Source organism: Fusarium falciforme, chromosome 7, assembly GCF_026873545.1.
Source record: "Fusarium falciforme chromosome 7, complete sequence".
Lineage (NCBI taxonomy): Eukaryota > Fungi > Ascomycota > Sordariomycetes > Hypocreales > Nectriaceae > Fusarium > Fusarium falciforme.
The window spans coordinates 3,059,459-3,072,702 of record NC_070550.1 but is presented as its reverse complement, the minus strand read 5'-3'; the positions used below and the strand labels follow the sequence as shown (position 1 = coordinate 3,072,702).

Genomic DNA, 13,244 nt, shown 5'->3' with positions numbered 1-13,244 from the left:
TACCCCTCCGGTATGCTGGGATGTACGCCGAGGACCGGTCCCACTTCTGCCGACCTGCTGTCGGTTCGTCGAGAGCGTAGAGCGTCGTGATACTTTCAACAAGGCTGATGGAATCACTTGGTGATTGTGATACTCGACTAAGCCAAAGCATAGCGATAAGGAGCTAGAGAACGTGTTTTTCAATGGCTGTTTCCTTAATCTAAACTCTTCATATTGGAAATAATCCACTTCCGCTGTGTGATCTCTTTGCCCTTCTTTGACTGAACACCATACTACCAGCTCGCATGAAGAAAATGTCATAGCTACTACACTCAGACATCATCAACAGGACTGTAGCACGATATATGGCCTAGAATGTTGATTATAGGTGTGACGGGATGTAGACCTATTGCGCTTGTTTGCTGACGAAGGCTAGTATATCTTTCAGCAGCCTTTCAGCGTGCGACAGCACAAGCACTGGGTGTGTGAGCAATTGAACTATCCCTTCAAAGCAGAGCCAAGATACTCACCATGTCCCCCATCTTCATAGACAGTCAATGTTGCATCCGGGATGAGTTTCTGGATCCGATGAGCGCTCACGGCCAGGGGTACTCCACCGTCGGCACCTCCATGAATCAGCAGCAGCTCTCCAGACTTTGCCTTGCCGAACTCAGCAAGGACCGGAGTTAAATCCTCGGAGGTGAATATCTGAGCCGCTCGTTCGATAGCTAAAGCGTCTGCGGCGTCAAAGATACGCTCAAACATCTCAATGTCCTTGTCTGATACCTCGCCGGCCGCTCCGACTCCTAGTGGGCCGCGGAAATTGCTCGAAACGAATTGTGATCGGTGACTCCTAAGTGAGCCAAGGACATGGTCCCATAGCGCTCTAGGTGGGCCATCTGGGAAGTTCGGTGAGGTGACAGGTAGAGGGAGAGAAGTGCTGATCCAGATGTAGCCCTGCACCTGTCATTAAACGAATGCTAACGTGAGGCCAAGTGCTGAGGAGTCCAACATACCTTGCAGTTAGATCTGACATATTCACTGAGACCGTGTGCAAGCACAGTCTCTCCAGTGCCCATACTTGCAGCGATGAAAACGAAAGGCCCTGGCTTCATCTTTTCCAGAAGCCCGACCACGTCTCGTGCTAGCACACTGTAGTCAATGTCCCCCTTGGGCTCTGGCCCAGACCAGTCACTCTGACCAAAGCCTCGCCTGTCGACTGCGATGCATCGGAATCGATGACTCTCGCAAAGACTGACCAGTAGAGGGTCGTACATTCGAGATGACAGCGGCCATTGATGGAGGAAGACTAGAGCCGGCTTCCCGCCCACATCTGCGCCGTCAGAAACATTGAAGGGAGGAGGGTTCTTTGCTGGAACAAAATCGCGATAGAAGAGCTGGGCTTCATCAAATGGGCTGGTATACCGTGGCATGTTGATTATCTTCGGAGTTCTTGATAGTAGCAATTCTTTGATGAAACTTGACGACCAATGGGTTCATCAAGGAGCATAAGATGCTGCCTTATATCAACGTCCCCAAGGTCTCCGCGTCGGACGATGGACCGAGTGATCGTCAACACCACCTCCCCCGCATCTCAAAAACTCCGACGGACTTTGAAATGTAGCTCTCTGCGTTCTATCAATGAGGATAGTCGTCGCTCAGTGGCAGTAATGTCAATATGTCAAGGAGGGTGGGCACAGTAGCCGGTGAAGAATAGTTACTGTCGTTCTCCCAGCAACCTCGGCATGACGCAAATGTCAGAGCTTGTTGTGGTTTCTATACGACAGATCATCAAGCTTATAAGATGTTTAATGAGGTATGGGGAGGATCTGCCCTACAAAGCCCGCGATGTTGGCCATGCCTTACTGTCGACACAACTGTGTTATATGTCCGTCCCGTGATCTATTAATCAATCCAGTTGTAGACTAGGGAAATAGAGGTTTACTTACATAGAGCGGGATACCTAGCTCATCAATGTATTTTTGTGGCCTCACTTTACGCAATTATTCACACCAAGCCCCCGATCCATGACGTGCAAGCCGGCAACTCGGTAGAGGTTAACCGCCCAGTTGGATGCCAGAGCTAACTCACATGCCGTACGACACCAGCTCGGTATTATCTTATGATATGCCTGGCGATATTCTGAATACACCGAATGTTACTGTTGAACTGTCCGTATTAGAGGCGACTACAAGGCTCGGTCTTCCGGCAACAAGTGGGGCCGCCGAGGTTCGGGAGAAACCCCGTCCTCAACTTCCCCGTATTCCCCGGATCTATCTGCACTGTGCTTCTTCCCCACGGGGTTGCAATGAGATTATTCATGTTCGTATGGCCTCTATAAAACACGTCTGTAGCGACTTGGAATGTGTCTTCTCACCCATCAGTCATCGCTTCCATCATCAAACATCAAACCACACACTTCAGAATCTCAAAGACCATTGACAGCATGTCGACTCAAACCCATCAATACCAAGTCCTCATCACCTCCGAGGAGACAAAGGAGGTGGCTGAAAAGCGCCGTACCCTCTACATCCGCCCATTCTTCCTCTTCTGGCTCAACTCTTTCATATTTGAGGTGACGATGCTCATAATCAGCATCTTTGTCTTCTCGGGCTTCAAAGATATGTTTCCCAGGCTAATGTGGACCATTTTCTTCTGCCCTCTCGGAATGGGAGGAGCCATGGGCGGACTTGTCAACGCGTTCATCGTCGACAAGCATTACGGAAGCAAGGCCGTCCACTTTTGCGCCATCATGAGCTTGCTCGTATTAGGCGCCTGCAATGACCTCTGCTATAATCTGGATCTTGTATTTGGCTGGTTTGGAGCGCATGAACACTTTTGGTGGTGGCATTGCCGGTACCCTTTGATTTACGGTGTTGGATTCATGACCGGCAAGCTGTTGTTTACGGATAAGGGACAGGAGAAACTTGCTGCCTGGGGTGTCTAAACGCAAAGCGTATGGATCAGAACTTGAAATGGGATATCTACCTTTGTCATGCGGGAGATAGCCAAGAGAGTGGAATGCTTCGTACAGGGTTGATTGGAACAGTGTGTGTTACCGTCAATTAGCTATGGCCTCTGCTCCATGTTCTTCCTGATCTGAGTATGTAGCGACAGCAACCTTGATCTGGCACACAATGTCCCAGTAATGAGTCAATTTATAGCCAATCTCGACCAGTCATCGTGGTGACGTGAACTAGATCATTGGTCACCACCATTGGCGACGCGGCCGCAAGGTCCGTTGCTGATAACATAATTCAAGCCACCATCCTGGGATGTCTCAAACGAAGTTCCCATGGCATCCTGCTGGTTGCACGTCTGCCCAACAACGACCTCGCAACCACCGGCGTTGTCGTAGTATGAAAAAACACAGTTGGTGGTTTGCAGGCAGCTCACGCAGCAGTCGTAAGCTGAGTTGGCAGTCCTGCTGAAGACCTGGTTTTGAGAACCACCAGAGTTGACGTTGATCGCCGAAAACTGATGGCCGCCGTTGGCGGATGAGACTTGGTTGCTTGCGCCGCACGCAGCGTAGACAGTCTGGGCTGGGGCGGTCTCAGTTACCGTGGCTAGAGTAAGAATGGTCAGCTAGTTGTTCCAGTGTTAAGAATAGAGATAAGATGACATACTAGTAGCAGTGGTAGTAGTGGTGGCCGTCGAGGTTACGGTAGTTTGGGCTGTGACGGTGGGGGTGACGGTGACAGTAACACCAGTAGCAGTTGGAACCGTAACCGTGGTAGTGACAAACGCAGTGGCGGTCGTGACATCAGTCGAGGTGCTGGCGGCAAGCGTGACGGTGGTAGACCTGGTCCGAACGCAGGTCGAGGGCACGACGGTGCTGACTCTCACTGTCTTGACAATCTTGATGCAACTAACAGACTGGGCATACCATCTCTGGGAGATTCGGATGGGGTTGAGAGTCGAGTTGGAGCTGGAGTCGGGGCTGGAGCCGGAGCTGGACTTTCTCTTTGTGCATGGAGCTCGCTTCAGGAGTGGGATCCGTCCTGCGAGGGAACGCTTCTTCTTCTTTTTGGCAACGTAATCTGGCTCCTCGGAGAGAGGAGTGAAGCCTGCCGGTGCTGGCTGCGTCACTGTCGGAGTGGTGGTCTCAGTGATAGTTGAGGTACTACCGGCCGTGGCGGTGCTCGTCACGGCAACGGTGTTGAAGACGGTAACTAATATGGTTAGCAAGATGGTGAATGATGCGAGCCATGAGAAGCTTACCGGGGTTCCCGGTTACAAAGCTCGTGGAAGTACCAGCAACCTGAACGGTAGTAACGGTACTGAACGCCGTGACGCTCACCGTAGACGTGGCAGTGACAAAAGGTGGTGTAACAGTTCTGATAGTAGTGCGAGGCGGCGGGCAGACAGTGGTCCGAAAGGTCAAGCCAGTAGTCTGGGTGATGGTGGTACGACGGATTGGGCTAACAGAGACTCGCCCAGACGAGGTCACGCAGAGCTGTGAGCTGAAGACGGTGCTCTGCGAAGCGGCGAAGCCTTGTAGGGCGGCCAGGACCAGGAGTTTGAGCTGCATGTTTGCCTCTCAAAGATGTGAAGACGAGGATTTGATCAAGTGAAGTGATGCTCTCATGCGGTGGCAGCGATGCCGTCAGGATGAGATGTCGCTTCAGCTTGGGGGATGACAAGGACACCGTGGTAAGAGGGGATTTATATCTGTCGACGGTATATCGCGAAATCTCCAGTCGTCGATTGCGAGTGAAAGTCGACGGACTTGACCGACCAGATTTATTCGATTCCTGTGTATCTGCATAGTTCTTCATGCGAGGGCTTGCCCTTGTTCTGGCGAGATTGAGTTGTGCCTTGAAAACCAATGAAAGCAACTGCTATCCCTCTCACTCCTTTGTATGTCTGTCTCCGTAGGCCGTCTTGACGTCTTCTGCGGCATGTCAACATCACGGCCCGCTACAACAGATAAGGCAGCGTCAGTTGGGCAACGGAGAGTATCTTGGCGCTGCTTGATCTGATGATGACGCTATTCCCACATATTGGGGCGGCCGCCATGGTGAGAGGGGCTGGTTGGGCTTGCAACTCTTCACGCACAAACACCGAGTTAACCGAGTCGGGTCCAGTCATTGCCTTAACTCCAAATAGCCATAGGTCATCATGCTGTATGCCAGGCATTAGTTTCGCAGTATGCAGCAACAAAAGAGCGGTCAATGGGAAACTGGTGGGAAGTGTGGTTGACATCAAGCCGAGATGCTACACGACGATGTAAACGCCATTATCTCTTACGTTCTATGTCTCTTATTGTTTCAAAATGTAATAAGTTAGTGCAATAGCTCCTACAATAGGTCCCACCTCCAGGCCTTTCCCAAGAGCTTACGGTTAAACTGTGACAATAGAGTACGGGCTAACCGCGATAATGCAGGGTTGGACTTGAATCCCTGTCTATGCTAGAGCCACGTAACCTCTGGGAAACACTCTCGACGACTTTAACCTCACGAACACAGCCTCCCTGGATCGGAAACTCAAACAACGCTGAACAAGTTTCAGCACCATCCCAACCGCTCTCTAAACGGCAATTCAAGACGTCCCAACAAGCTCCCCGCTGACAGAAGCTTTTCTCCCTGCATCCAAAGCCATAAAACAGGTCATCAACTTGTATGGTTTCGGCCGAATCTCAGATGAGGCTGTTGTTGCATCCTTCCTCGGCGCCGAATACTGAAGTATGCTCTTGGGGCGTTGGTGGCGGTGCTGGGCCGAGAAGGGTATGCAAGAGAATGGAACCTGTACGGTTCAGCTCTATATCACGATGCACAATAATTTAACCCAGAGGATCAGATCCTCACCTTTCGCGCGAACGCAGTCACAAGCCAGGACTCAAACAACCTGTATGTTCAGGTATCGAATACCATCACTCAATCAGCAAAATAATAGCAGTGGACATATCGAGGTTGAGCCAAGCCGCCGGTTTGAACCCAGGGCCGAAAGAAGCTTTTTCAGGGGCTCCACATCCTGAAAAGGTTAAGCAAACGGGAAGACTGGTATCGGGTCCGTGGGCGCATGAGGCTTGTCACGCATAAGCTCGTGTTACGAAGTGCCCAGGTGATGAGCTCATGTCGTTGATGACAGGTGTACCAGCCCTTCCTGATCAGGGGAAAATGGTTTGCGGATTCATGCGTAGTTTCACAATACGGTAGCCCTAGTGTGATTCCCATGTCTCTGTCCGAGAGATAAAATTGTCCAAGTTGGATGGATTGTTTCCCCCTTCGAGCAAGGCTGAACCCACCGTTTGTTCTGTCTTTGTCTCGCTGTAGAACTACAAGTATGCGGTTTGCCATATTGTCCAAGGTGTCTCAGACTGGATGGGCTCTTTGTTCTAGCTAGTCACTACGTGCATGATGTTCACGTTTGATCAAGAAAAGCTGCTCGTCTGAAGCCTAGCCTTTGTTCTTCCGTGTTCTTTGTTATTACTAAGAACTGTGGCCCAAAGCTGGGGATCATGAGGAAGTGCCTGTGTTCAACCTATACTCACCTGTATTAGCAACTTGTTTGCGGCTTTGTCCCACATACATGATCAGAACTGCATTTCAGTAAACGATAAATGTGAAAGATAAATACAGCCGTGGAGAATGGGTTCTTATCGTCCAATCTCCTCCGTCACAGCCGTTCTACTGGGTAGCCTATCCAGAGGATAGTCTTGAGAATTCTCTACACTTTTCACCATGGGTTCGCTGTTCACGGTTATCCCCCACGTTGATGGCGGAGAAGGAGTACCTGTCACAGTGGAAGATTTCGCAGAACGTTCCGCTGCAGTCAGCCGCAGGTATTTCCACCAGATGTACTATCAACTCCATATTGAGTTGCTACAGCGCTTCGGTGGAACGAGCTGTCATCCCTCAGAGTTTGTCTCAGCACGAAACCGTTCTCGTCGTGCTCAGCGGGTGCTCCTTCACTTCCGAGAGCACGGCGACCGATTCCATCTTTTGGACACGGTTGAGGATGGCTGGTACAGACTTCGGGCGCTTGCTCAGCTGATGCCCCCAGATGAGGAGGTCGGCGATTGGCCCCAGAAGTCTTTCAAGTCCAGACGATTCAGATCATGGTTCAAGAACGAACTTCGCCACTGGCTCCAAGCCCTACCTCCGTTCCTTGTCCAGGAGGCAGGCGCCCTCCGAGTCATTGATAATCGCCAGGACTTATTCCTTTATCGCCTTGGTTTCTTGAGTCGTGAGAATAGCATGGCCACTACCGAAGACGATGACGATGCATCGTCTGTGTTTTCCTGTTCGTCCGTCGGTGAGCTGAGACTGCTCCAAAGATGAGGAGCCTGGGATGGAAACATCTTCCAGGACATCTCGTCACTCCTTTTTCTTTATTTCCTTTGTACTCCACCTGTTTATTCCCATGGGTATCTAGGACAATTCATGGGATCACGCCCTCGCGCCGGTATGTTCTCACTTCCAGGTAACAAAGGCGGCCTGTAGTCTAGTGGATCGTTGTGCTAGATATAATTCGATTAGAGCGTTCAATATGAACAATTCACCAACTCAAGTCTTTTCTTTCAACTGTTATTGGTGGTTGGTTAGTAGACATGGCCTCATCCACCCGGTGGCAATACGTGATCGCATCGTCTTGCAGAAAAGTGACTACCCCCTTTAAACTTGCTGATGTCTCGAAATCTTGAAAACCTCAATTACGTTTCCGTATGTGATCAGCAATTTGGTGGGGGACACAAGACGGACAAATGATCGGAGCGCTGCAACTGTCAAGGGTGTGCATGAAAGCTGTCATGCCATCTCAACCCCTCCTTTCTTCCCCTCGCAAGGACGAAATAATCTCTTTAACTTCTGTTACTGCTATTTTACCTTGAATCATGTCTAGTATTGCCGCTGCCGCCTCTATACTAGCCGAAACTGAAGCTGCCGGCGTCACTGAGCCGGCTACTGCCGTTACCGGCCAGCGTCCGGTTTGTACCGCGAAACCCCTGAGTTCATGCAGGGCTCATGTTCTAACCCCTCACAGGCTGTGAACACCGAAGATCGAGACTCTGGTCAGGATGATGACGAGTTGGCTGAGTCAACCACATCGATAAGTGATAGTGTTCTCCAGTACCGAACCATCCACGGCCGGACGTACCACAGCGAACGAGGGAATGCCCAGTACTGGTATGATCACTTAAAGTATGTCGTTTTTAGGGTGTAACTGATATAATTGAAGGGGTTCGAACGATGAGCAGCAGAATGAGTCTATGGATATCAAGTGAGTCGAGGTTCTTTCCACATTGAAACAAGTGACGCTGACACAGCAAGCCATCATCTTCTCACTCTAGCTATTGGCGACAAGCTGCATCTAGCACCGCTGAAAAAGGACATAGAAGTTAGCTTAGCCAGCCTTTAACTCCTGCTGCTCCATTGCTAACCGGTTCAACCTAGAGGGCAGTTGACATCGGCACTGGGACAGGTATCTGGGCCATGTGAGTGCTCCTCCACCCGTGAGGCTGCAAGTTAACGTCTTTTTTTCACAGTGACTTTGCGGATGAGCATCCTGGATGCAAGGTGATTGGTACTGACATATCACCTATCCAGCCCGGCTGGGTGCCGCCAAACTTGGAGTTGTACACACAGCCCAGAGCGTCTCGTGTTTGCAATCACTCACATTCGCTAGTCACATCGATGATTGTACGCAAGAATGGACCTTTACGTCAGATTCCCTCGACTACGTGCACATGCGATATCTTACCGGCAGTATTGTCGACTGGGGGGCCTTGTTCCGTGAAGCTTTCAAATGTTGCAAGCCGGGAGGATACATCGAAAGCTTAGAATCGGCACCATGGCTAGAAAGCGACGACGGAACCGTTACTGATAAGACGGCTATGTCTCAATGGGGTAAGCTCTTTGTCCAGGGTGGTCTCAAGATCGGTCGGTCATTCACTCTGGTGGATGATGAGGAGCAACGGAAGGGGATGGAGGCCGCTGGGTTCGTAGACATTCAAGAGTTCAACGTCAAGGTAGGCTTCTTATATATTCCGATACTGCAAAGTCTTGCTAACTCCGTGGTGTAGGTCCCTCTTGGAGACTGGCCAAAGGACCCAAAGTTGAAAGAGATGGGTCGATTCTCACGGGCCACTCTGGAGCAGGATACCGAAGGTTATGTCCTTTATATGGCTACTTCGGAGGGTTGGTCGAGAGAGGAGGTATCCGTCTACGCTGCCAGGCTGCGGCGTGAAATGCGAAACAGCAAGATTCACGCCTATTTCCGCATGAAGGTGGTCTGGGGTAAAAAGCCCGAATAACCTCGAAGGTTAGCCTAACCGTCTTTGGTGATGACGTCTCACCATGGTTAAAATAAGCTTGTCAACATGAAACAACAAAATTGACAAACCCCGGACGATCCGGACATGAGCTGATTCGTTGCCACTGCTACCAGAGAGCCTGACATTCACACACCTGCTCCTGAAGTCTCAATCACGTTGTCTAAGACGATGTCAAGACTAAAAGCAGACCAGATTCTGCACCCCGAGCTTGGCCAAGCCGGCATAACCCAGCGGCAGTAACATCGCCAACGCTTCCACCTCCCGCATTCAGCGTCCGCGGCATTTTAAGTCTAACAACGACTCTATTGCCGATAGGTGGAAACGGGTAGTTTGGGGGCACCACTCGGAGAAGGTCATTCCGTCACCCTCTTGTGGGCCGCAAATCCTCCCACACCGCCGGTCCTTGACCATTTGAGAGGCGGTTCTCTCGGCTCCGGTTGGAGGATTCTAGGAGGACCCCTGTTGCGACAGGGACTAGTAGGAAGCTTATAATGACACCTTAAAACACAATACCATGGGGGCATAAAAGGGACGGATGTCGCTCGTATTATCGTGGTAGAGGGAATTGCTCAGTGTCTTTGCTCTCAACTCTATCTTTGAGTATCAGCTCGGTCAAGGCAACATCATGGTTCATCTGTCTTCCATCGCGACGGCGGTGCTGGCTTTTGCCAGCGCTGTCAACGCTGCTTGTGGTGACGGCAGCCCCCAGGCTACCGTCACTGGCTCTGGCACCTATACCGCCAAGGTCGGCGGATCCAACGTCTACTCTGGATCCGACTATCGTCTTGCCATTCAGACGGCCCTTGACCGCATCAGCAGCGGCCAGCGTGTTGTCGTTTCTGCCTCGGGCAGCATCGGCGCCTCTACTCTCACCATCACTAGTGGCAAGACGTTTGAGGTCTGCGGCACTATCAACGTCTCCAACAGGTCGGGCCGCGGTGCCATCGAGGTTACCAACCAGAATGACGTCAAGATCCCTTACCTCAAGATGACCGGAAACCCCTACTTCGGTCTTCGCTTCTCGGGCACCAAGAACCTGAACCTGGGCCAGATCACCATGAACCTCAGCGGTGGTATCGGCATCCGTTTCGACCGCGATCTCGCTGCCAACTCCAACGTCAAGATGGACACCATCACCGTTACCGGCGCCGGCAGCCACGCCGTTGAAACCTGGAACATTGACGGCCTGAACATCAACTCCGTCATTGCCCGCGATTGCGGCGAGTGCGGTCTGCTCCTTCAGAAGACCACCAACGCCTGGGTCGGCTACGTCGAGGGCAACAACGTCGGCACGGGAACCGGCTATGCTACTCTTCGCTTTGCCAACAACAACGGACAGCTCCCCGACGGCCAGTACACCAAGACCAACGTCTTCATCGACAAGGTTTACTCTCGAGGCGGCGGCCGCGGCATCTTCTGTGTCTCCATGTCCGGTGCTGCCGAGATCAAGCAGATTGATCTCGCCAACAATGGAAACAATGCTGTCCTGATTGAGAACTGCTATAACTTTGCTATCCGGGACGGTACCATCAACGGCGGAGGAGAGGTGCGCGTTGCTGCTCGCAGCGAGTTCCCCAACAACAGCGGTATCTATGTCAAGGCCAAGATTGACAACACCTCTGTTCGGGAGTCTCCTTGTGCTGAGAACATTTTCTGGGGCATCACTGGCAATGCAGCCAAGAACGTCTGCAATGCTTAAGCGGACTTGTGGGGGATTCACCTCTGCGGCAGGCAAAGGACATCAGGCTTGTACATAGTGTCATTTCTAGATGCCGAGCTAGTATATATCGAGATGTCTCGTCAACGAGTGCCCCCAAAATAGGAAATATTGTGATCGTCGTCCGGGACTCTCATGACCTCGGTGGTCTTTACCCCGACATACCGACCTCCCACTCTGGCATCTTGGCTCGGCCCGTCACTCGTATATAGCGTGGCTAAAACTAGGACAGGCATCTGCTTGGTGGATATTATGAAACGCAGCTTACTAGGTATGCAGGTGGGTTACAGTTACTGATGGTGTGGGCAACCTGGCTATTGGTGCGCCTTGCAACCCTGGTCTGTCACAAAAACACCCTGAGAACAAGTGATCGGACAACAACTTGAATGGGCGATAGTCCATAGCAAACGGGATGTCGCAATTCGCACTTGAATTTCTCTATGCCTCCACAGACGGTACGCAGTGGCGGTGTACCACGTGGGAATGAATGAGTTCGCACTTCCTTGTGCTGGCCACGTGTGCTAAGCGTCCGTGGGTTGTGGCAGCTATTCAACTTAACACAAAGTGGTTTTCCCAGTCTAGGATAGTCCATTCCCTATCTTCGGGGAACAGACAGCATGTCTGAGAAATATCAATCGTAAAATGAGATCTCTAGGCGATCAAACGCCGGGCGAGAGGACATCTCACAAGTCGACTCGGGCAAGCCACAAGCAAACAGATGCATCCTCTAAAATCATTAATCTCTAACAAGACCTAACACCTAGACATTTTCTTTGGAAGTTAGCTAGAGACTTTGCGTTCTTCGCAAGTAAATTTGGTGGCGTGGCACTGGGGCTGTCATTTTAGACAACAAACCTCCTAGGTCGCGATGCCCTCACTCAACAACCACTCCACCTCCGTGGCATCTATCGGGCCGATGGTCGGGTGCATCGTTCCTCCTCTTCGCAACATAACTTAACGGCTCATCACATGACACAATTGCATTGCCATTCCGGCGTAGTATTTCTACTCTTTGCACCCATGCGCAACAACAAAAACACGCCACCAGATTGCATTCTTCCCGGCCGCCAAGTATTTCATCAATAGTACCTTGGTTCTCAATATCTTCTTTTCTTCATTTTGCCTTTAACATGGCCGAGGCTGACGACAGCCCTCAGCGGCCCGAGTCCAACACGAACAACCAGACCACCCAGTGCCCAACGGCCGAGCGTCCTGTGACAGAAAAGACGGAAGCTACGGTCCAGGAAGAAACCAAGACCCAGGATGCAGCGGACGGGAAAGCCAGAGACTCTTCCGAAGATTCGACCAAAGACGAAGAACACATCGAATTCGACAAGTGGGTTAAGTCGTTCGCGGTTGACCCCGACTCTGCTTGGAAGCAAATGCAGGTTAAATTTGAAGCCTTGATGGCCACCGACAGTGATGGTTACATGACACAAGACATTCAAGAAGATGAGGAGGACGCCGGTAAACTATCTCCCTTTCTCCCGAACCTTCTCCATGCTGATCACGCGCTTCAGAGGTTGCAGATGAAACTCCCACGGATTCAAGAGCCACCGAATGCGAGTCGCCAGACGCCCAACAAGGCATCCCAGATCACGAAGAAAACTGCGAGTGCTGCGAATGCGAGTCGCCAGGTTTGCCAGAAGACTACCCAAAAGACCTCCTTGAGCAAGCGAAGAAACTATGTCAAGGCGAGTCGTAAGGTCTCTGATTTGGGTTTAAGACAGGCAAAAACACATGCAGCTGGGATTCTCGCTTTTTTGGTCAAACTACGTTATCGCCAGTTGGGCAGAACAAGTCTCTTGCCGCCCATACAATACTATCATTGATGGGCATCGCACACAACAGGTTCCAGCCCAGCTCAAAGGGACAGATAATGCGAAACGAACAAGACCGGTCTCCGAAGGCCTCCCATAGGGACACCAAGTACTTCACTCCCTACAAGGAAGCTAGAGGCGAGAAGGAAACGGGTGACGAATAAAAATCGCGGCGGGACTGGACTTGTATACAATGCAGGTTGTCAATTAAACAATTAACTTGCGTACTTTCGCATACATGGTCATGTTGCTGGTTGAACTGGTAAGGCCGTAATCGCTGGCGTATGACAGCATCTTCTCTCACAACAGGGACAGGTCTATCAGGGCCTGGGGAAACAACGTGCGGCCGTTGGCCTTTGTTGCACTGAATGGAGAGCAACCTATCTTGTCTAGCTGCCTAGGTAGAACGGGAAGTAAACTACAAAGGATACATGACAATGAAGCCAGAGTATCT

The 13,244-nt window shown here is 51.1% G+C and overlaps 7 protein-coding genes across 7 annotated transcripts; 5 read left to right on the top strand and 2 right to left on the bottom strand.

Annotated features, from left to right (window-relative positions):
- Window positions 1-477: 477 nt before the first annotated feature.
- Window positions 478-1,412, bottom strand: NCS54_00959900 (Hypothetical protein; the record flags this gene model as incomplete). Its single annotated transcript, XM_053154940.1, has 2 exons — window positions 478-936; window positions 996-1,412. 2 exons carry the CDS (start codon window positions 1,410-1,412, stop codon window positions 478-480), a joined length of 876 nt encoding a protein of 291 aa, XP_053010915.1.
- A 1,013-nt stretch (window positions 1,413-2,425) lies between these two features.
- NCS54_00959800 (Hypothetical protein) lies at window positions 2,426-2,926 on the top strand (the record flags this gene model as incomplete). Its single annotated transcript, XM_053154939.1, has 1 exon — window positions 2,426-2,926. The coding sequence occupies one exon, from the start codon at window positions 2,426-2,428 to the stop codon at window positions 2,924-2,926; it is 501 nt and encodes a 166-aa protein (XP_053010914.1).
- A 254-nt stretch (window positions 2,927-3,180) lies between these two features.
- Window positions 3,181-4,510, bottom strand: NCS54_00959700 (Hypothetical protein; the record flags this gene model as incomplete). Its single annotated transcript, XM_053154938.1, has 3 exons — window positions 3,181-3,545; window positions 3,606-4,151; window positions 4,201-4,510. 3 exons carry the CDS (start codon window positions 4,508-4,510, stop codon window positions 3,181-3,183), a joined length of 1,221 nt encoding a protein of 406 aa, XP_053010913.1.
- Window positions 4,511-6,662: 2,152 nt separating this feature from the next.
- NCS54_00959600 (Hypothetical protein) lies at window positions 6,663-7,262 on the top strand (the record flags this gene model as incomplete). Its single annotated transcript, XM_053154937.1, has 1 exon — window positions 6,663-7,262. The coding sequence occupies one exon, from the start codon at window positions 6,663-6,665 to the stop codon at window positions 7,260-7,262; it is 600 nt and encodes a 199-aa protein (XP_053010912.1).
- Window positions 7,263-7,813: 551 nt separating this feature from the next.
- On the top strand, window positions 7,814-9,232 carry NCS54_00959500 (Hypothetical protein; the record flags this gene model as incomplete). The annotated part of the gene is made up of 8 exons (XM_053154936.1): window positions 7,814-7,906; window positions 7,963-8,105; window positions 8,158-8,199; window positions 8,250-8,316; window positions 8,373-8,413; window positions 8,465-8,554; window positions 8,605-8,947; window positions 9,002-9,232. The coding sequence occupies 8 exons, from the start codon at window positions 7,814-7,816 to the stop codon at window positions 9,230-9,232; spliced, it is 1,050 nt and encodes a 349-aa protein (XP_053010911.1).
- A 646-nt stretch (window positions 9,233-9,878) lies between these two features.
- NCS54_00959400 (Hypothetical protein) lies at window positions 9,879-10,952 on the top strand (the record flags this gene model as incomplete). The annotated part of the gene is made up of 1 exon (XM_053154935.1): window positions 9,879-10,952. One exon carries the CDS (start codon window positions 9,879-9,881, stop codon window positions 10,950-10,952), a length of 1,074 nt encoding a protein of 357 aa, XP_053010910.1.
- Window positions 10,953-12,100: 1,148 nt separating this feature from the next.
- Window positions 12,101-12,675, top strand: NCS54_00959300 (Hypothetical protein; the record flags this gene model as incomplete). Its single annotated transcript, XM_053154934.1, has 2 exons — window positions 12,101-12,437; window positions 12,491-12,675. The coding sequence occupies 2 exons, from the start codon at window positions 12,101-12,103 to the stop codon at window positions 12,673-12,675; spliced, it is 522 nt and encodes a 173-aa protein (XP_053010909.1).
- Window positions 12,676-13,244: the final 569 nt, after the last annotated feature.